General features: G+C 35.9%; 1 protein-coding gene across 1 annotated transcript in view; it reads right to left on the minus strand.

Moving 5' to 3' along the window:
* The window catches only part of GFRAL (GDNF family receptor alpha like), a 59,051-nt gene extending 49,918 nt beyond the window's left edge, over positions 1-9,133 (minus strand). The window contains exons 1-3 of the mRNA XM_047101757.1: positions 9,112-9,133; positions 4,398-4,532; positions 1,987-2,145 (exon numbers count right to left, since the gene is read on the minus strand). Of these exons, the coding sequence (XP_046957713.1) occupies positions 1,987-2,145; positions 4,398-4,532; positions 9,112-9,133 (316 nt within the window). The remainder of the gene's footprint in view (positions 1-1,986; positions 2,146-4,397; positions 4,533-9,111) is intronic.
* Between the last annotated feature and the right edge of the window lie 11,544 nt (positions 9,134-20,677).

Consider the following 20,677-nt stretch of genomic DNA (forward strand, 5'->3'; position numbering starts at 1 on the left):
ATATTTATGTAAATCTTAACACAAAGTGTGTATGAAGTATACACTGAAAACTACAAAATATTGCTAAGAGGAAAGTATTGGCAAAAGTACAGAAATATAGGCAGCTGGAACAAGATAGAACAATCTAGAAATCGAGACACTAATATATAGCCCAAAGGATTTTGGAGAAAGGTGAAACTGTAGTCCCTTTATCAAATGTGGTAGAACAACTGGATATCCATAGAGAAAAAAAATAAATAAATGAATCTGACCCATGGTTTGCACCATAAACAAAAATTAACTTACAGTGTATCATAAGCCTGAATGCAAAACCTAAAGTACTTAATGTCTAGATCATATAAGAATATCTTTGTGATTCGGGGTTGGATAAAGATTTCTTAGATGCAACAGCAAAGGTATTATTTATAAAAGAAAAAATGATAAGCTTGACATTGTTAAACTTTAAAAAACAACAAACTTCTGCTTTTTGAAATATACGCTTAAAGCAATAAAAGATATAGACAGGGAAATATCATTTACAGAACACATATCTTGATAAGCCCTATTCAACACAGAGGAAAAACTCTTAAAACCCAATAAAAAAGGCAAAACTCAAATTAAAAAAGGGCAAAATTTTAAAGAGATGCTTTACCAAATAATGTATATAGAGGACACCTAAGCACATGAAAATATGTTCAACATTATTTAAGTGCAAATTAAAACCACAATGTGACACTACCACATGTATATTGGAATGGCCTCAAAATAAAAGAAAATAACAAAATCAAGTGCTACTGAGGATGTGGAGCAAGTGGAACTTTTATACATCGATGGTTAAATTAAACTTAGAATACTGTATGAAAGCTTATCATACAGTTGAACATAAACATTACCGTATAGCCCAACAAGAATATGGAGAAATAAAAACTTATGTTTGTAGGAGTCTTGTATGTGGATATTTATAGCAGCTTTATTTATAATCTCTAAAAATCTGGAAACAATGCAAACCACTTTCAGTGGTGAATGGATAACCAATACAATGGAATACTACTCAAAACAGAGAACAAACTTGTTCAAAAACTACTAGTGAACCTCAAATCCATGATGTTAAATTAAAAAAAAAAATCAGGCAGGTTCAAGTTTCCCTAATTCCAAAAGGTTACCTAATTCCATTTATGTGAAACTCTGGAAAAAGCAAAAGCATGGAACAGAAAATTGGCCAGTTTGCTCACCATGAGTGTTTTGAGAGGTGGGATAATGGGACCATTCATGATAAATGAGAGGTAAACCTATTTCTTATAAAATGGGAGAAGGCTGATTATGAAAGAAGAGGCAAGAACCCCATGATAACAGCTGCAATCCCAAGCTGTCCACTTTTCAGAGAGAGTATGCAAGAACATTGAGGATCCAGAAACTGATTGTTTTAGAACTATTTCATCCTCCATATCCCTTTGAAAATCTTTATGAATCCTCAAGGACACATGCAGACTACTTTGAGTACCACTACTTCAGTGTCAGCCCAGCACCTTGAGTAGCTCTAAATAAATGCATAAATGATTAAATGCTCCCATCCAGAGGCAAGTAGAATTCCAGACAAGTGGTTATATTTTGGACTTTCTCAGGAAACTGAGTTCTTTAACAACAGAAATGATACCTTACTTGTCTTCTATCACTTAGGTCTTGGGCAAAGCCATAGTGAGCCTCACAAAAATATGAACTGAGAGAGTGACTATATAATGCTAATTAATTATGATTGGATGAAGCTTGAAATAGTGGTTAACAATTACAGAAATACGTTAGGCACTTACTGAGATCTATGACTCACAGAACTTTGTATTACACAAAAAAATTGTTCAAATTACCAATAAAAGAGAGAGAAAGAGAGAGAGAGAGAGAGAGAGAGAGAGAGAGAGAGAGAATTAATCCAATTACATAGATGTGGTTAATTTTGAAACTGTACTTTTATTTTTTATGACTGTAATATTTCATATAACCACATATTATTACCTGATTCATTGATGCATTTTTTCCCAAGCAATTTGTTAATAGTGCAATGGAGGTTACCAGTGCAGAGACAATCTTCAAACTGGAAATTGTTTTCCACCAAGGACTGGATGCTCAGGTTACAGTTTGACGAGTCCTTCATCTTGCAGGGGTTACCTGGGTTTTAACAAACATGTAATACTCCTGATATTAATCTAAGTATCACCCTACCCCAAATGCTTTTAACGTATTAACCTGAGTAATGCCTTATTATAATAAGATTTCCTGGGGATGCTGCAAGATGTCCACGTAAGTGACTTTTTAAGCACAAAATCTATTTTTACTATCTTTCCCTCAATGTTTACTTTCCAAAATGGATTAAAGCTTGCTGTATTTTAAAATGACTTTGTCCCCACTTAAAGTATCAGTTTTTACTCTTCTATAATAATCAAGGCTGTCCTTATATGAGGTGACCAGAATGATCCATAATCTTCACTATTTTGTCAGTTTAGCTATTTTTATTAACTATTTGTCATAATCTCCTAGTGTATATGTCATTCTAAGATTATAATAAGAGACATGCAAGTGGCTCAAAATTCATCATGAGAAATGAAGTGGTCCTAACACTTTGTAAGCACTCAATAAATATTATTGAATAATGAGTCTTTCACAATTATCAATATTTCCTTTTCTGCTTTAATTTACAAAGTCCTATTCATCCACCCAACAATTTTCTTTTAATCATTTTTTTTGAATAAAATTACTTGAGTTCATTTCATTTATGTATTTGAGAATATTTCTATTTCAGCTTCATGAATGAGATAATTATGCAAATATTACTGCAATTCACTGAAAATGACTTGCTATTTGTATACTGAAGTACGTGTTATAATTCATGACACACTGAATGCAGTATTTTAAATTGCTTTATAAAATGTAACAAGGAATTTCATCATCAAAACAAATAACAGATTTTTTTGTCACTGTCTTCTATTCTCATCTTAAAATTACTGTATTACTTAGAGCAAATTAGGCTTTTAAAATTCTTTTCCTGACTTGTAATAAGAATGTTGGGTTAGGCAGCTATAACTTACTTTGGACTATGGACTTACTGCCTTCAAGGGCAGGACGGAGAAGGAAATCATTGTCTTTTCCTCTACATCCTATATAATTCCTTGAGGTTGTGGGGATGGGGAGGACTTCCGATGGTGGAGATTGTAAATGTTGGCCATCAGAACTATAGGCTGCTGCCTCTTAAACCCAACTTACTTCCCCTTACGTCTTTTGGGAAGTAGAGGATGCACACACAGATAGGCAAGAGTCATGAGCAGTACAGACGTCACACTGCGCAAAATAGAGAAAGTACGTCATGGAAGAATCTATTGTTATTTTCCCTTTTCAATTTTTCTTACTGAATATTCCAGAAAGTTTATGAGGTTTTTATAGTATTATAACATCCAATATACAAGATGATAAATTATATGAGAATACAATATTTTGAAACGTTTGTGATAATAGTACTAAGGTAATGTCTCACTATGTAATCAGTTTATCTATTTTTAGTGAATGGAGTCCTACTATAATGGTCCATACAATATTTATTCAACGAATTGATATATTCCGTATGTTTTCTTTTTCTTTTAAACAAGTAACAGTAACTCTAATCTTCATATTCTCTAACCCTCGGGACTCTGCTCAAATGTTTGGAATGTAGGACATGTTAAAAATAAAAATGTATTTTAAATTGTTCTCGACACAGATGGAATGGAAGATAGCATGTCTGTTGCAAGAATATAAAAATGTGTATGATACACATACAAATAAATAACAATGCTCTTGATCATCACAAATTTTTTTTCCTATTTTATTACTGACATACTAATATGTAAGCAAAAACACATTTGAAAAATTTTTGCCATACTTCTGACAAGCATGCATATAATTATAACATTGTACATGATGAGATAAGTAAAACAAACCCTGAAATCTTGCATAAACCTCCCCGCAGGGCATTAAGGCTCTTGAGTTCTTGTTACTACATTCGCTAATAAGCAATTGAAGGTAAATCACTTGAATATTAAGTTTGAAAAAAGTGTTTGGAGCAAAGCTAACTTAGTTCCCAGGTCAGTGAAAGAAAATATCTAATCCTATTTTTACCTCAGTAAAAATAAATCATTTGTGTGTATTTTAAATAATGTATTTTATTGAGGCACTTGGGTGGTTCAGTTGGTTAAGCATCCAACTTCAGCTCTGGTCAAGATCTCATGGTTCATGGGTTTGAGTCCTGCATCAGGCTCTGTGCTGATAGTGCAGAGCCTGCTTGGAATTCTCACTCTCTCTCCCTCTCGTTCTGTGCCCTCCTCCCTCTCTCTCTCTTTTTCTCTCTCAACAATAAATACATAAATAAACTTAAAAAATTAAATAATATATTTTACCTGAAACATTACATGAATCTTCCATCTTTCTCCATGCAAGTTTACATCCATTTGTATCACTTAGGCATTGCTCTCTTAAATACGTGCAATCAATGGTTTGGGAAGTGGATTCATTTTCCAAGCATAGCACCATAGCTGAAATAACAATAAGAACAGAACAAAAACAACAAGAACGTGTTTGCAATATTACAGTATGACAGTTATTTACCTCAAAACTAAGTTACTGGTGATAAACAACAGTGTTATGGAAAATATAATCTGATGAGATCATTACAAGATTGGAATGGATCTTAACCTCCCCCCTAACTACAGATCTGTATTTCTCCTTTATAAGATTCTTAAATGAAGAGTCTAGATTTGTGCTCTTATTTGGTGCATATTTATTCCTCAATTTATATTTTTAAGACTATTGCTCTATTGAAACTGCTCTCTGAACTGTCCTAATCATCTCCATGACATCAACCTTAATAGTTTTAACACTTCATCTTGCCTACTTTTATCATTGCACGTTTTGTTGCTATTTTGTTCTTAAAACTCTCTCTTCCTTTGGCAACCAGCTCTTCTAGTTCTCTTGATACTTATTCATTTGATATTTTCTGACCATAGTTAGGCCTCTTCCCAGGATCTTTGTCTTTTTCTGTTGAACTGTATTTTTAGCTTAATGTGTATCCTCAGATGTTTCCCATTCTCATTTTACACATTCTCTATGTACAATTCCATATACTTTAATGGTTTTAACTAAAACCTCTAGATTGATGATTCTCTAAAGCATAATTCAATCCCATTATTTTTCAGTATTCCAGTTATATTTGTTGTTATCTCAACCAAAGTGTTCCAGATACATTTTAAGACTACAGTGTATTTTTATCATCATCACTCCCTGGTGGACAGCTCTGCTTCATCAATTTCACTGTTCTCATGGGCACCCAACACTAGAAACCACTGATTCATCACAGACTCTTTTTTTATCCTCGACTTCATTCTTTTATATCCATTTGTGCATAGTTCCTTGACTCTTATTTTGAATGTTTGACCAACCCATCAATTAGTCAATTTGCCTCCAGTTTCATCTTACTCACATAGGTTCTTTATACCCCCTAACCTGCCTACTGTACCATCCTGATCCTGCCATTTCTCTGCTTCGACCTTTGGATGGTTCCTCATAGGATAGTTCTTATATTCCTTATCGTATGCAATCTAGACATTTTTGAGCATGTATAGTTTCCCAGATGCTCCATGCTGTCTTGTACCTCTGAGTGTTTACTGTACCCTCATTAGTAGGCACTCCTTTTTATCTCCTAGAAACTTTTCTTTCTTCTTTCTATCTATCTTTCTTTCTTTCTTTCTTTTCTTTCTTTCTTTCCTTCTTTCTGTCTTTCTTTCTTTGTCTTTCTTTCTTCTTTCTTTCTTTCTTTCTGTCTTTCTTTCTGTCTTTCTTTCTGTCTTTCTTTCTGTCTTTCTGTCTTTTTTTTTGTCCTCTAACACTCAACACAATAATTACCCATTTTATAGAATCCTTCCCTGAATTCAGTACCCTCTTCCTATATCCAAATTAATTTAACACCTCTTATTTGTTTCACTAGAATACTGGGATTTCCCCAAGCATAGCTTTACTGCTCTGTAGTGAAAATGTGTATTTATATGATTGTCTCCACCATGGGGTTCTAGGGTCCTACTAGGCAGACATTGGAGGTAATTCATAATTGTATCCTCATCATCAAACACAATGAAACATTATGTATGTATGTTGACTTACACTAACTTGAATAGTTACTTAAGAATGAATTATAGGGGCACCTGGGTGGCTCAGTCGCTTAAGCATCTGACTCTTGATCTCAGCTCTGGTCTTGATTTTGCAGTTCGTGAAATGAATCCCTTCATTGGACTCTGTGCTGACAGCATGGAACCTGCTTGGGATTCTCCCTCTCCCTCTCTCTCTGCTCCTCCCCCACTCATGCTGTCTCTCTCTCTCTGAAAATAAATAAACTTAAAAAAAAAGTTATAAATAAGTAATACTATAATACCTTCCAGATATTTACAAGTTATGTTGGGTAGAGGAGAAGTTTCCAGTAAGTTTTCTAAAAATATCAAAAACATAGTGATGCTAATTTAGTATAATGTATAAATTATTTGAATTGATTCTGCAAGCATGCCAAGCGACACTTGCTGGATCAATCCATAGAAAAATATGGGAAGAGCAATCGAGTTACAGAAACAATATATTAATTATAATCTGGAGATCTCAAAGTAGGTCTTAGAGTCAAATTAATTGAATTTTTAAAAAGATGATGCTAATTATGAATTGCCTGTGATAATGCAGAGTTATGGGCTTCAAGTAAAGCCTAAAATCTTTTCTTTATCTTACCTCTTTTCAAACCTCTTCTCCTAAGGAGAATCCAAGACAACTCATTGGATGGATCATATGTACTACTTGCTGGGTCACTGCATTTGGAGATTAGGCCCAAGGGTGTGGCTCAGTCACATTTTTCTTGTTGAGGGCTGGAGTGAAAATTGACATATCAGCCTTCTGTTTTGTCATGTGTTCATTGTTAAGCTCATTTAACCAATGAGAAAGAGAAAGAGAGCCCCTTCGGTTCTGGCTCAAAGTTACTTGTTTGAATCCAGCTTGCCAAAGACCCTGAAATATTTTATGTCAGACTCTACTCATAAGAAAGTGGAATTCTATGGGGCGACTCAGTGGCTCAGTTGATTGAGCAACTGATTTCAGCTCAGGTCATGATCTCAGAGTTTGTGGGTTTGAGGTCTGCATTGAGCTCTGTGCTGACAGCTAAGAGCCTGGAACTTTCTTCAGATTCTGTGTCTCCCTCACTCACTGCCCCTCTTCTACTCATGTTCTCTCTCTCATTCTCTCTCTCTCTCTCTCTCTCTCTCTCTCTCTCTCAAAAATAAACACAAAAAAAAAGGAAAGTAAGAAACTGGAATTTTATTTGACATTGATCATTGAATCTTGTAAATAGCTCCTTCAGGAAACTTATAGATGATGGTATCCTGAATATATCATCAAAACCTTACCAGTACCTCTGTCTAATGCTGGTTAATTAATTCTACATATTATGTTTCTCAAATCTGTTTCATTTTCTTCCATATTTAAAATTTTAAGTTCCACTCGATTGTTTACTTTATACGATTTTCCACACCCTCTAGTAGGATGAAATACTAAATCTACTAGGAAAACCATCTCAGTGATCTGGCCCACAAGAATGAAAATAACTTTAACTTGCCAAAATCTTAGTCATTCCTTACTATAATTTGTTGCCACGTATTTAATCCAGGAGTTTTCAAGGATTCTCTTGAAATGCTCAATGAAAAACAAGTTCTGTTTTAAAGTAACAATATGAAAAATGTTGCACATAATATTACCCTCTTAAGTCTTATTATGATATGACATGTTCTATTTTAAAAATTTACCATGCCCCACGTTCCTCTGGCGAAAGAACTTTCCCGCACCCTTAGACCTATTTAGGTGATGTTAGACAAGTATTCTTAAGAATGAACTATGGGAAATACAGGTTAAGCCTATCATATAGTACAGCTGCGACCCTAACAATGTTAGAAATCATTCACTTCCTAGTCTCAAAATTAATTTAGAATGGAAACTTGAAAACAAGAGGCGATCCTTGCTTTTTCAACTGGAGCCATAATGAGGTTGTAACATGTTTTATGTGTTCTGTTATACTGCTGTCTTATCTACAAAATTAAAATTTCCCAGAGTTTTCTTTATAATCATGAATGGAAATAAGCAAATAGTGTTAAAATAAATCCAAGAGCAAAATTTTGAGAAAGAAAAACTGAAAATACATAAAATATTCCATTCTTTCTCCCCTTAATTTTTTTGATTCATGTTCAACATAATTTGGAATAACCTTCTTTGTTTTCTTGCCCACAATTATGTTTTTATTCATTAATATCCATTAGTGTAAACAAAAAAATACTGGCTCTGTTTTAATGAATGGAATAATATTCAGCTATAATCATAACTATTTCTTTTCCTGAATTCATTTTATAGATTCTACTAAATTCTGAAGAAAAATACAGTAGCTTGTCCGATGACACCTACAGCAAGTAGATCTTCATGTATTCTACTTTAAGTATAAATGAATTCTTTTCCACCAGCATTTTATGATACCTTCACACTATCCAACACAGGAGGGATTATTACAAACGTTTCCTGTAGCTAACAGAAGCTAACTAAAATGTGAAGCATTTGATGGGATGTTAAGTTGTTTTATTCTATGAAATGAATTCTTTTTAGTAAATATTAACACTTTAAAATTCGGGGAATTGAATGCTTTCAGTTAATCTCATTTAATTTAATTTCAATGAAAAATAGATAAATTTGAAATTTGCCATCTTATAACTTGTAAATAGATACTGGAAGGTTTCATTTCTCAAAGGCTCTACTATCTATGTGAATTCCATAAATCCTAGGTAACTGGATTATCGCATATAATAAAATGCAAACAATCTGAGAGATGAATGCAATCCCTGCATTGTGCATTTTCTACAGAGTTATACATGAGTAAGTGTACAATTTTGAGAAAGTAAGAAACCATGTTAAAGTATACACTGAAAATTGAGACTTCCTATTACAAGCCCATTAGTTTAACCAACAGTCAAGTCAGATAAGATGGCATTCAGTTCATGAAGAAACAGTGCTATGGATCCAGGTAAACTAGAAGCATGATTCACTTACCAAGGAAAATGAGGACTATCATGCTGGACAACCTGGAGTTATTCACCTGCAAGAAAGGCAGACCTGTTAACTGCAGCCACCTTCTTAACAGTAACTGTGCAGATCAGGCTTCAGCTTCTGCCCTTGCTTCCCGAAAGCATTACTGAGTCAAGTCAGCTTCCTTTGTCACCATTTCCTCCCCAATCTTTCCTGAGCTGTGAACTTTCCTAATTATGTCCAAATTCAATTATTTTCTTCTGAGCATACTAATCTCGGCTATTATGCTTCCAAGAAAAACCCACAAGCCAGATGCTAAGAAATGATACATGCTCAGCACATTCATGAGAAAGGTTTTTGGTTTTTTTTTTTTTTTTCCTTCCAGTAGAATAGTAAATTGTGTAAAAGCCTCTCAACTATAACCCCCAGGTTTCCTACACACTGGAGTATCCTCAGTTTCCACTTCATTAATTAACCTCATGACAGCAAGTTTAGGTCATCTGAGAACGTGGAAAAGGAGAAAGGTGATAAGCAGCCCAGGCAAATGTATAGGGAATTCAGGTTCCACTAGAATCAAAATGGTGTGCCTCATCTTCCCAAACAAGACATGTTCTCTACATGTGCCACATGCTCCAGTATGCTTTAAGGTTGTAGTGTTTCAGCTGCTGTTCCCCAAAGTCACCCGACACAGTTATCAGTGTAAGAAATGACTCCTTGCAGCGATGCAAAAATTCCCTGCTCCACTGGAAAGGTAAGCCACTTGTAGTCACTTGACAACTGTGTTTCTCCCAGCTTCAGTAAGAGGCATTGTTGTGGTCTGAATATTTATGTCTCCCTACAAATTTACACGTGGACATTCTAACCCTCAAAATGATTACATTTATAGGTAGAGTCTTGAGGAGGTGCTTAAGTTGTCAGGGTGGAACCATCGTGAATGAGGCTCCAGAGGGATCCCTTGCTCCTTCCACCAGGGAGGACACAGCAGGAAGTCACCAGCTATGAACTGGGAAGAGGGCCTTTGTGAGAATGTGACCACGCATTGGTGTTGGACTTCTAGTCTCCAGAACTGTGAAAAATAAATTTCTGTGGTTTATGAGTGACCAGACTGTTGTATTTCGTTATAGCAGCCCAGATGGATTAGACTGATCCTGTATCTACAATGCGTTCTTGTTCACAAGAACCTAGAGCACATCATGTCCATTGGGGCATCCTGAGGCTTCCACTTTTAAAACATCTGAGATCTTTCTGTAATGGATGCTTGGACGTATACAATGCTGTGTCAGCAAGAAATTAAGAAAATGCAGGTGTGAAGAAGCTACTATCTTGAGATGAGACAGAAGCATTTTGTCCACAGAGGAAAAATTGTTGAGTCCAATTGTCCACGTTTATTTTACACTAGAGAGAATTTACAACATATTTTGGTTTCAGAATGCATAATGGAAAAAAAAACAGATTTGGGAGTCCAACAAACTGAAATTATAACACTATTTTTCTCTATAAATGTAGGTAAATGAGATCTTATTGGAAGTTGTTTATATTTATTTACTCCTTGGTAAAATGTTCTGATTGTATCCATGGTTGCTGTATACATCAAGTACGTGTAGGGGGCTTATATCCCAAAGATCAAACAAGGCCAGTTATACTATCCTCGGTGACTTATCTAACAAAAGAATGATGTCATAAAATTATTCAATCATTTCCTTTTAAAGACACCAAGTTACTAAACTTTTATTATAAACTTTACAGAGATCATTGTTCTTTTTGATATAAGCCAACTAAAAATGGATAAAGCTAGAGAGAGATTCGGTGATTCTGTTGGTTCACAAACTTCCCCTGGACAGGGATGGCAAGGAGAGCCCAAGAAAGAGGGAGGGACACTACAGATTTGTAGGCGGCGGGTTTAATAAGCAAGGGAACTTACACATGAGGTTTGTCTCCAGCAGCCTCAAGATGAGTAGGCTCCCCATTGCCTGCCAGAATCTTACAAGTTTACATAAAGGCCTTACCTGGGTTCAGTCACATCTACAGTCCGAGGATCTCAATAGCACAGTCCTCTCTGAGAGCTGTATCCTTGAAATGGCTCCCAGGGCAGGAGTGGTGATTGTAACCCGCATTCCAAGGATGGGGAGGAGTGAGGAGCCTCCTACCGCCTAGTTCAGCTCTCAGGTCAAACGGAGGTCACGTCCTCTCAATGACCTCCTTAACAGGCTCCCAGTGTTGAAGAGCCCAGGGGTAGAATTGACTTCAGGCATGTTTTAACCTTGTTTGGGGGCCTGAGGGTTTCCTTTCCTATCTCTTATTTGTTATCTTCTGTGTCCACTCTATTCTCAGGCAGCTTCTTTCTCCTAGGAGGGAAGAGGAGCTTCAAGCGCTTGGCTTGCATTCTTCTGTCTTTGAAGCCAGAGCAGGAAGTGTACTCTTTCCATAGTAAAATTCCACAGTTGTGTCACATCAGTTCATTGTGTCCCCGTGTCCATCAATGTCACCAAGTGGAACCGATCCCATTTGGTGCCCAGCATCGTGGATGTAGGTGGGACTGGCCTATTCTAACCACACAAACTCATGGTAGGAAAGGGATGCATCACCAAGGAAAGTCATGGTATTAGAAAAGCAAGTGAACAGCCCCAGGCAGGAACAGAAATCTCAGTAAAGCATCGAAATTCTGAATTAATGCAAAGTTATCACAAGAAAAATAAACGAACAGAACAAACGATAAGAATACGAAAGCACGGTTTCTTGTTCGAGGCTGATTTGGTTATGATTTTCCAGAATGCTGTGCTCCACATAAGTTGAATGTTAAGGCACATAGTGAATGACGCTAATCTTGGCCAAACAGGTACAGCTGCTGAGGTCTAGCGCTTCCAGGCATGGAAAGCCTCTGTGCCAACATACCTGCTAATCCCATAATAATAATGAGCTGTGGCACTGTCTAAAGCAATGCTTTTTAGCACTTCTTTTGGTTATTGGTCCCCCTTCTCCATAGAACTCTCTCCTTAGAATACTTTTAAGGGCACAAATTTTGTTTTAAAGTAATTATAAAAGAAATCAATCATACTGAAATATAGTCACCAAAATATTTTTTAAAACAAATTTGTGAGAAAGTAATATATATATGCTTCTTTATTACCAGAGTACCTTCCAAAATCCAGAGAGGTCCGATAATACTGTCATTTCAGGGTATTGATGACCACAAATGCTGATTTGAGGTATTTTCTACTAATGCAGTGTCATATTAAAAAGATTTATAATTTTCTACTGGTGATAAAGACAACATAGGACGTACTGAGTATGAATTAGAGGTTAGTAAAAATAGAATACAGCTTTGCCCTTGGCAAATTTATAGACACCCCAGATTAATAAACCTTAAATGTTAAAAACAAAACAACAACAAAAATCCTCAGTACTTTCAAATTCATTAATTGCTTGGAAACTTGCTATTGAATCAGAACATTTTGTAGGTGAGAGGAAATGATAAAATCATCACTTTCAGTAGATTACAGTGGTAATGGGTGTGAGATTTTAAAATGTGTCCTATGTTTTAAACTAAATGCTATCAATAAATAAAAGAAATAGACGAAAGTAGAGGTGCTCTAGTTGAACTTCAGGTTGGAAGCCCCAAGCTCTGTTAATTGGCCTTTGCCATCACCATCCACAGCTGCCACTGAGACATCAAAAGATTCCAGAACTCCTATTCAAAATTCATCGATCTCATTTATTATTCATTTTTTTTCACATAAAGAATCTCTTATAACAGTTAAATGAAATACTCTAGGCCTTGCACGTTGTCACTGGACAAAAGATACAAGGATTTCTATTCAACATTTACTGAAAGCCTACTATATCCAAAGCGCTGTGCAAAACCAAAAATAAGGAATGGTCCCTAGTTTCACAGATTAGCTAAAATACATATAAAAAAGAAAGAAAAAATTGTTGAATAAATAAAAACATAATACATCAGTGAAACATCTATATATTACGTTTATTAGAAGACATTATTTTTGGGACTTTCTGTCTAATGGCATTTGACTTCCCCTCAAGCAGTCCTGCATTGTTTCTATATTTGTCCACTTAATATTTTGTAAGATGTTCATATCTGGAAGGGAGAAAATCTGATCAGCCTTAGATTTAGAGTCAACCTAAAATACACAGCTCTGAAAAGAGTATATATTTCTGGTGATGACTTCCTTGATTATAAAGCCTATAAATAAGGCTCTAAGACACTTGGTAATAAAGGAAGACAGTAGACAGTACTTTGGGAGGTAATAAGAGATTCATATTGTCTTTTACTGGAGATCCTCACCAAAAAGAAAAATTAAGTCAACATGATGGCGTACTTAATCATCTCATCACAAACTGCCTACTGGTCTCCTATGAACAAACTGATAGGAGTTGGCCATGAGTCAGGGGACAGGGCAACCAGGATTGGGAAAAGAAACTGAGAAACAGCACAGAGACACCCTGAGGAATGTCTCCAGCAGCCTCAAGATGAGTAGTGTCCCCATCGCCTGAGGTATGTTTGGGGGACTTCAGATGGACTATTATCTTTGAAACTCATGGTGGGTGAAGAGGAAAAGATAAGTGGCCAGATTATAGTCTGCAAGGAGACTAGAGGATATTCAAAAAGAAAACGGAGACTGTTGGTGAATTTTAAACAGGAAGCAACCGATTTGGTGTTTTTAAAAATTGCTTGAGAAATGTTATGGAGGATGGTTTGGAACAAGGATAATTACCGGTTGTGAGGCTATTTCAGTAGTTCAGAAGGGAAATGGTAACAATCTAAAAAGTAGTGACAATGGAGAAGAAATGGTAGATCCAACATATATGAAGGATTTGAAATTTACAGGATTTGGTGACCGTTTGAGATGGCGGAGGGGATGGGGAGAAGGCAAAGTACAGGATGAGTCACTTACTGAGGCACTTGTCTCACAGATGCTCTATAAATATAATTCTATCAACTGAGGAAGTTAAACATTAGAAGGAAGGAACAGTTCCTGTAGTCTATGTGTCACTGAGGAAGATAAGTTGGCTGTCTCCAGGAGGATCAAAACAGCTCTACAAGACAGCACTGTCTTGGGGAATTCTTGCTGTACAAGGTCTGGCTCTCAATCTAATAGGATCAAGAATGGATTCAGCTTTTAAGAGTCCACTAACATGAAAAAATATCATAGAATCATTAATCATATTGCCAATTTATTTATTCACAGAAAGAAGCTCCATTCATAGCCAGGATATTTACTTCACATAGGCATGCCAATCAGGGAAAGTGAGTAGATGAAAGGTTTGGATTAAGGGGATTAGTTCTATAATTAATTCTATATTACATGAATATTTAATGGCATCAGGTTAGGATAGTCCCCAGATACTGTAGTTTGTAAAAATGAGGGATATGCCATATTTTTGCTTTCTTTGGGTAAATTATATAATCATAACAGCCCAATCTGGTCACAGTGCTAGCTTTTTCAGCTAAAATTGGACATTTCTCTATGCTTGGGTTTTATTGATTTTGACACAAATAATTTTAAAATTTTATCATAAAAGGTCACATATAATTGGGCTAATCGTAAGAGTCACATGTATGACATGGAAAGTTTTGCTTATACAGCAGCTAATATTACTGTATGAAAACAGTAGTTCTGTAGCTGGCTTTGAACTATTCCGTAACTTCTATTAGTTGGGTCTGATTTTCAGGAATTTGTGACCTTTAAAAACATAATCAAGGCCAACTGTTGAAAATATCCTTAATTTCTTTAAATTTTCTTTTCCTGCCTTCATATCTGCTCTCTGCTTCCAGTTGATGTTAATATTAGAGATTGTTGTACATTCTGATCATCATGGTGGAAAGATATTATGTGCCTTCTGATTTGGCAAATTTATTATTATTAAGTGGAAAGGGGACCACTTGTTACCAGATCACCTCAAAGCACCATATATTCATGTTTAAATTTAATATACTTCTTCCTTTTATTATAGGATACAGTGGCTTTTGAAATGAGTTCATCCACAGTGCAGTCGTTGTCCTCCAGAGACATGAATGATTAGGGTAGTGGATGGATGCTTTTTGCTGAAATATAGACTGGACAATTTTTGTAAGACTCATTCTCCTAGGGAAATTGAAGACAGGCTATGGACATAACATTGGAGGGATGTCTCATAATAAAATATAGGGACATATTATTTTTATTATGTTATTAACAGTCTACTGGAAACAGACTTATATTGTTTAAATTACCTTCTTTTCCTTCTCAAGGCAATTTTTTTCCCCACTGCGAAATATTTAGTACCTATGTTTAGTATTTGAAAGCAACAAATAAAAAATCTATATTTAGGTCACCAAGAGATATTCACTGATTTGGTGTATTTTGTTTCAATTGTTTTACTTATATTTATTTATTATTCTTAAGGTATCATTGTTATATTTGTATATACATTTGTACAAAAAATGTTAATAGCACCTGTTTTTTCTGATTGCAAATGTCAAGGAAAAAAATCAATGATTTTACCACCTATGGATAACTAATGCAAATATTTGGTTATATTGGTTATATTTCTTAGATCTTTTTACATATGTACATACATCCATATGTGCCCTATATGTCACTTTTTAAGCATAGATAGCACAGAAATATTAATAAGTTATAGACTGAAGTAATATGAAAAAGGTGGTTAAAGTATCTATTTTAAATTTTCAGCTATTTCCACTAAAACTCTACATTCACATCTTGGATTTTAAGTATTAATGTATGTTTTTTTTTTAATATTTTATTTATTTATTTATTTATTTATTTATTTATTTATTATTTTTTTTAACATTTATTTATTTTTGAGACAGGGAGAGACAGAGCATGAACAGGGGAGGGTCAGAGAGAGGGAGACACAGAATCTGAAGCAGGCTCCAGGCTCTGAGCTGTCAGCACAGAGCCCGACGCGGGGCTAGAACTCACGGACCCCGAGATCATGACCTGAGCCAAAGTCGGCCGCTTAAGCGACTGAGCCACCCAGGCGCCCCTTAATGTATGTTTTTTAAATCAAGCTTTTCAAACCCTAAATTTTAAAATAGAAAAATAACTCAAATGATATGATAGCATATAAAATAAATGCTTTCCATGTAATGCCTTTTTTTTCATGTGGAAACTACTCAGTTGTCTTTAGTAATTATACAAGTAACCTACAATTATTGGTAAAAATTCAGAAAATATAGAAAACTCTAAGTAAGAAATAAAAATAATGTATAATTTAATTCTCAGAGATAAATGATGTTGAGATTTGATGTACAACTTTCAAAAATTTTTCAGGCATAGGGGCACGTGGATTGCTCAATAGGTTAAGCATCTGACTTCGGCTAGGGTCGTGATCTCACGGTTCATGGGATGGAGCCCCAAATCAGGCTTTGCACAGACAGTGTGGAAACTGCTTGGGATTCTCTTTCTCCCTCTCTCTCTCTGCCCCTCCCCTGCCCATGCTCGCTTTCGCTCTTGCTCTCTCTCTCAAAATAAATAAATATTAAATTTTTTCAGACATAAGTATAAATATACACCATATAAATGTTAAGATTATATGCTGCATAGTGTTCTACAATTTGGTTTGTTCCATTAACAACGCACCATGGGGGTGCCTGGGTGGCTCAGTTGGTTAAGCGACCAACTTCAGCTCTGATCATGATCTCACGGTTCATGAGTTTGAGCCCCATGTGGGGCTCTGTGCTGACAGCTCTGAGCCTGGAGCCTGCTTCACATTCTGTTTCTCCCTCTCTGTCTCCGTCCCCCACTTGTACTCTGTCTCTGTCTCTCTCAAAAATATGTAAATTTTTAAAAAATTAAAAAAAAACACAAAAACAATGCACCATGAACAACTTTCCATGTCCATATGTAAATATCAAGACTGTCAATTGATGTCTATGTAGTAGTTGATTATTTAAACTTTATTTAGGGGCGCCTGGGTGGCTCAGTTGGTTAAGCAACTGACTTCTGCTCAGGGCATGATCTCATGGTTCGTGGGTTTGAGCCCCGCATCAGGCTCTGTGCTGACAGCTTGGAGCCTGGAGACTGTTTCAGATTCTGTGTCTCCCTCTTTCTGCCCCTCCCCCACTGTGCTCTGTCTCTCTCTCAATCTCTCTCTCTCTCAAAAATAAATAAAAATGTAAAAAAAAAATTTACACTTTACTTAGTCTAACATTCTTCTATTTATTCAACAAATATTTCTTTTACACATACTACATTCTAAACACAGCTCCTGTTTTTATAGACAGGCAAATAGACATAGATCTTGTTTTCAAGGTGCTTATTTTCTAGTTGGGGAATACAAGTGCAAACAAACACAAAAACAAAATAATAAGTACATCTACACCAGGTACCTGTAAATCTAGGAAGAAAAAGCAGGAGAAAGGAGATACAAAATGCCAGAGTTGTAGGGAGAATTACTACTTTATATAGGATAAGTAAGTGAAAGGACAAGACCCACAGCAGAAAAAGTGGAGAGACATTTCAAGCAGAGGGAGATAGGTAAGGGCTTGGTATGTTCACAAATCAGCTATTAGGTCACTGTAGCTGGGGCAGAGTGAGCAAGGGGGAAAGTGATAGGACATGGGGTCAGACAGATGGTGGGACTTTGTAGGCTTACTGTATGAACTTAGATTTTTTTTTTTTTTTACTTGAATAAAATAAGGAGTTGTTGGAATGTATTGAGTTGATTTTCTTTGTTGAAAAGGATCCCAACTGCTGCGGGGTGGATAATAGCCTGTGGGGAATCAAAATGAAAGCGTGAAGCCTATGTGGGAGGCTAGGTTTATGCCCTAGGAACACTGAACTGTGAGGCTGGGAAGATGATGAGGAAGTAGCAAGAAATGGTGAATTAAGTGAAAGGAAATCCATGAGAACAGGGCTTCCCTGAAGCCAAAGATAAATGTGGTAAAGGAGTAATCCACTACTAACAGTTTCAGTAAAATTAGGACAGAGTATTGATTTAGCAATGTGGAGATTACTGGTGATGATAATGAGAGAAGTATGTGTGGGATTTGGGGAACCAAAACCTAGACGGGGTGCATTCAGGATAAAAGAGAAGCAGGAAAAAAATCTGATAATAGTAGTTATTTCCTCTTTCAAGGAAATTTCCTATAAAGAGAAGCAGAGAATCAGAGAAGGATCTGGAGAGGGATGTGTGATCAAGGGAGAGATTGGAGATATTAGATGATGTTTATTCTACATCTTAAACACTTTTACTGATGGCAAATAAAAATGAAATGAGTGTTTGAGTCACATCTATAATATAATTCTGGCTGTTTCCTCTAGCTTCTGTCTCTAAACTGGAAGCACCCACCTGAATTAGCTTTCTCTTCCCCTGCTGTGATGCTATTGCTCTGTATTCCATATCTGTCTGCTGCTTCACTGGAACTGTTAGTAGGTTTTAAACAGATTATCATATGTTTACTTCCCTTTAATTCATCCTGGAAAGGACTTAGTCAACTTAATGGAATTATCATAAAATCGTTTCCAACAGCTTTTATTCGTTCCATCCTATTATAAATTTCTAAATAAATTCAACTTCTCTGTTGAAGTAAAGCTCACTTCCAACTCATATTTTCCTAATAGGCGAATTACTACAAATAGAGCCTGAGATAAATGGTAACTGAACCTGAAGCTGTCCATGTAATCTGAGCTTTTCGTCACTGAGATGCTCAGAACAAATTTTCCTTTTAATGGTCATTCAATTGGCTTTTCCTGCAGAGTATTATTTTCCTCTTTTATTTCTCCCCATTTTCTCCTACTTTGCTTTTTTGTTCTCCACCTTTCCAATTCATCTGTTTTGTTTTATCTATGCAATGTAAAAATTATCCCCAAATCAGTGTCTTTAAACAGTAATTATTTCTTTAATCATTGTTTGTTTAATTAATTTATTCATTTAATAATCACTGTTTCTGTGGGTCTGGAATTTGGGAGAGGCTTGGCTGTGTGGTTCTGGCTCAGGATTTTCCTCAGTTTGTAGTCAAAGCTTTTTCAGAAGGAAAAACTCGAAAGTGTCTTCATCACTTATCTGGCACCTGAACTGGCAAGCCTTGAACAGCTGGACTCCTTGGACAAGTCTCTGTCTTTATGCAGTTTCTCCACGTGGTCACTCCAGCATGGTAACTTCGTGATAGCTGAGCTTCCTATGTGTCAGTTCAGGGCTCCCACAGGGTATGTCTCGAGAGAAAGCCAAATGGAAGCCATTAATACCTTTTGTGAGTTTCTGAGTTTATGCAGCATCACTTCCACTGCGTGCTATTGGTCCAAGCATTACAAAGTGTTCCTTGGTTTCAAGGGAAGGAGAAATAGAACCGTCATCTCCTAATGGAGGAATATCGAGCTAGCGTTGTAAAACTAGCATGTGGGATTGGATATACATGGGTGCAGTCTGAAAGATTACAATCTCCACACCTCTCAAGCACGCCAGTCTCTTTCTTTTTCCAATCTTGTTTCTCTTCCAACAGAATTATGTTCTGATACCTCAACATAATCTCCAGTGTTGCACAATTTATTTTTTTATTCTCTCATTACTCTCCTGGCTTCACTCCCTTGCCTCCTATCCAGAAACCTGTTAAGAAATTTCCTCACACTCTTTAATGCCCTCAGATGCTTCTACTTATGAGCCTTAGAGACACAACAGCTGTCAATCCCCAAATCAAATAAATGAGTTCTGCCTTCACTGACACTGGAGAAAACTGTATTACTATTTTTCTTGGTGGTATCATTGTCATTATTTTCCATCCTCAACTGAAATACTTTACAGTGGCAAGCAGCATTCTGCCAACTATCGAAAAATATCCCCCACTCTCAGAGATGGCTGTGGCAAACATTTACCATGTTTATAAAATGTACCCTTTTACAACTATTTCCTATCAGCAGAAATTTTGGTCTACTCCAAACAAAAATTTCTCTTATTTTCTATTTTAATTCCTTAACATTTAATTTCTAAAAATTGAAAATTAGTTCATTTATTTTTGTTGTGAAAAATAACATGTAATACTCTATTTTTTTTCTTTTTTTAAAGATACATCTGATGGGGCCCCTGGGTGGCTCAGTTGGTTGGGCCAATGACTTCGGCTCAGGTCATGATCTTGCAGTTTGTGAGTTCGAGCCCCGCATCGTGCTCTGTGCTGACAGCCTGGAGCCTGGAGCCTGCTTCGGATTCTGTGTCTTCCCCTCTCTCTACCCCTACCCTGCTCACGCTCTGTGTCTCTCTGTCTCTCAATAATAAATAAATGTTTTAAAAAAATTAAAAAAAAAAGATACAGCTGTTTCACATCTACTGTTTTTAAGTGTTCTCTTTAATATTTTTGAGTTAATAATATCATTTAAGTTTTAATTTTATTTTAAATCAAGTATTAAATAAGTGTATGTTTCTTAATTTTGTGGGCTAATAGATATTTAGCATATACAGATGCCAATAATGATTTAAAGTGTTTTATACATGATGAATCATTTGATCCTCAAAAGAACCCTAAACTGTAGAGACTATTATTAACCTAACATTATGATAATTAAACTGAGGTAAAGAGAAGATAAGTAACTTTCCAAGTTTTCTGCCACAAGTCTAGGCTAACTGCCCAGTTTTTATT

The sequence above is a fragment of the Lynx rufus genome, unplaced genomic scaffold, assembly GCF_022079265.1.
Source record: "Lynx rufus isolate CCGP_SWC_20201006 ecotype Redwood Valley unplaced genomic scaffold, mLynRuf1.p SCAF_6, whole genome shotgun sequence".
In the NCBI taxonomy this organism is placed as follows: domain Eukaryota; kingdom Metazoa; phylum Chordata; class Mammalia; order Carnivora; family Felidae; genus Lynx; species Lynx rufus.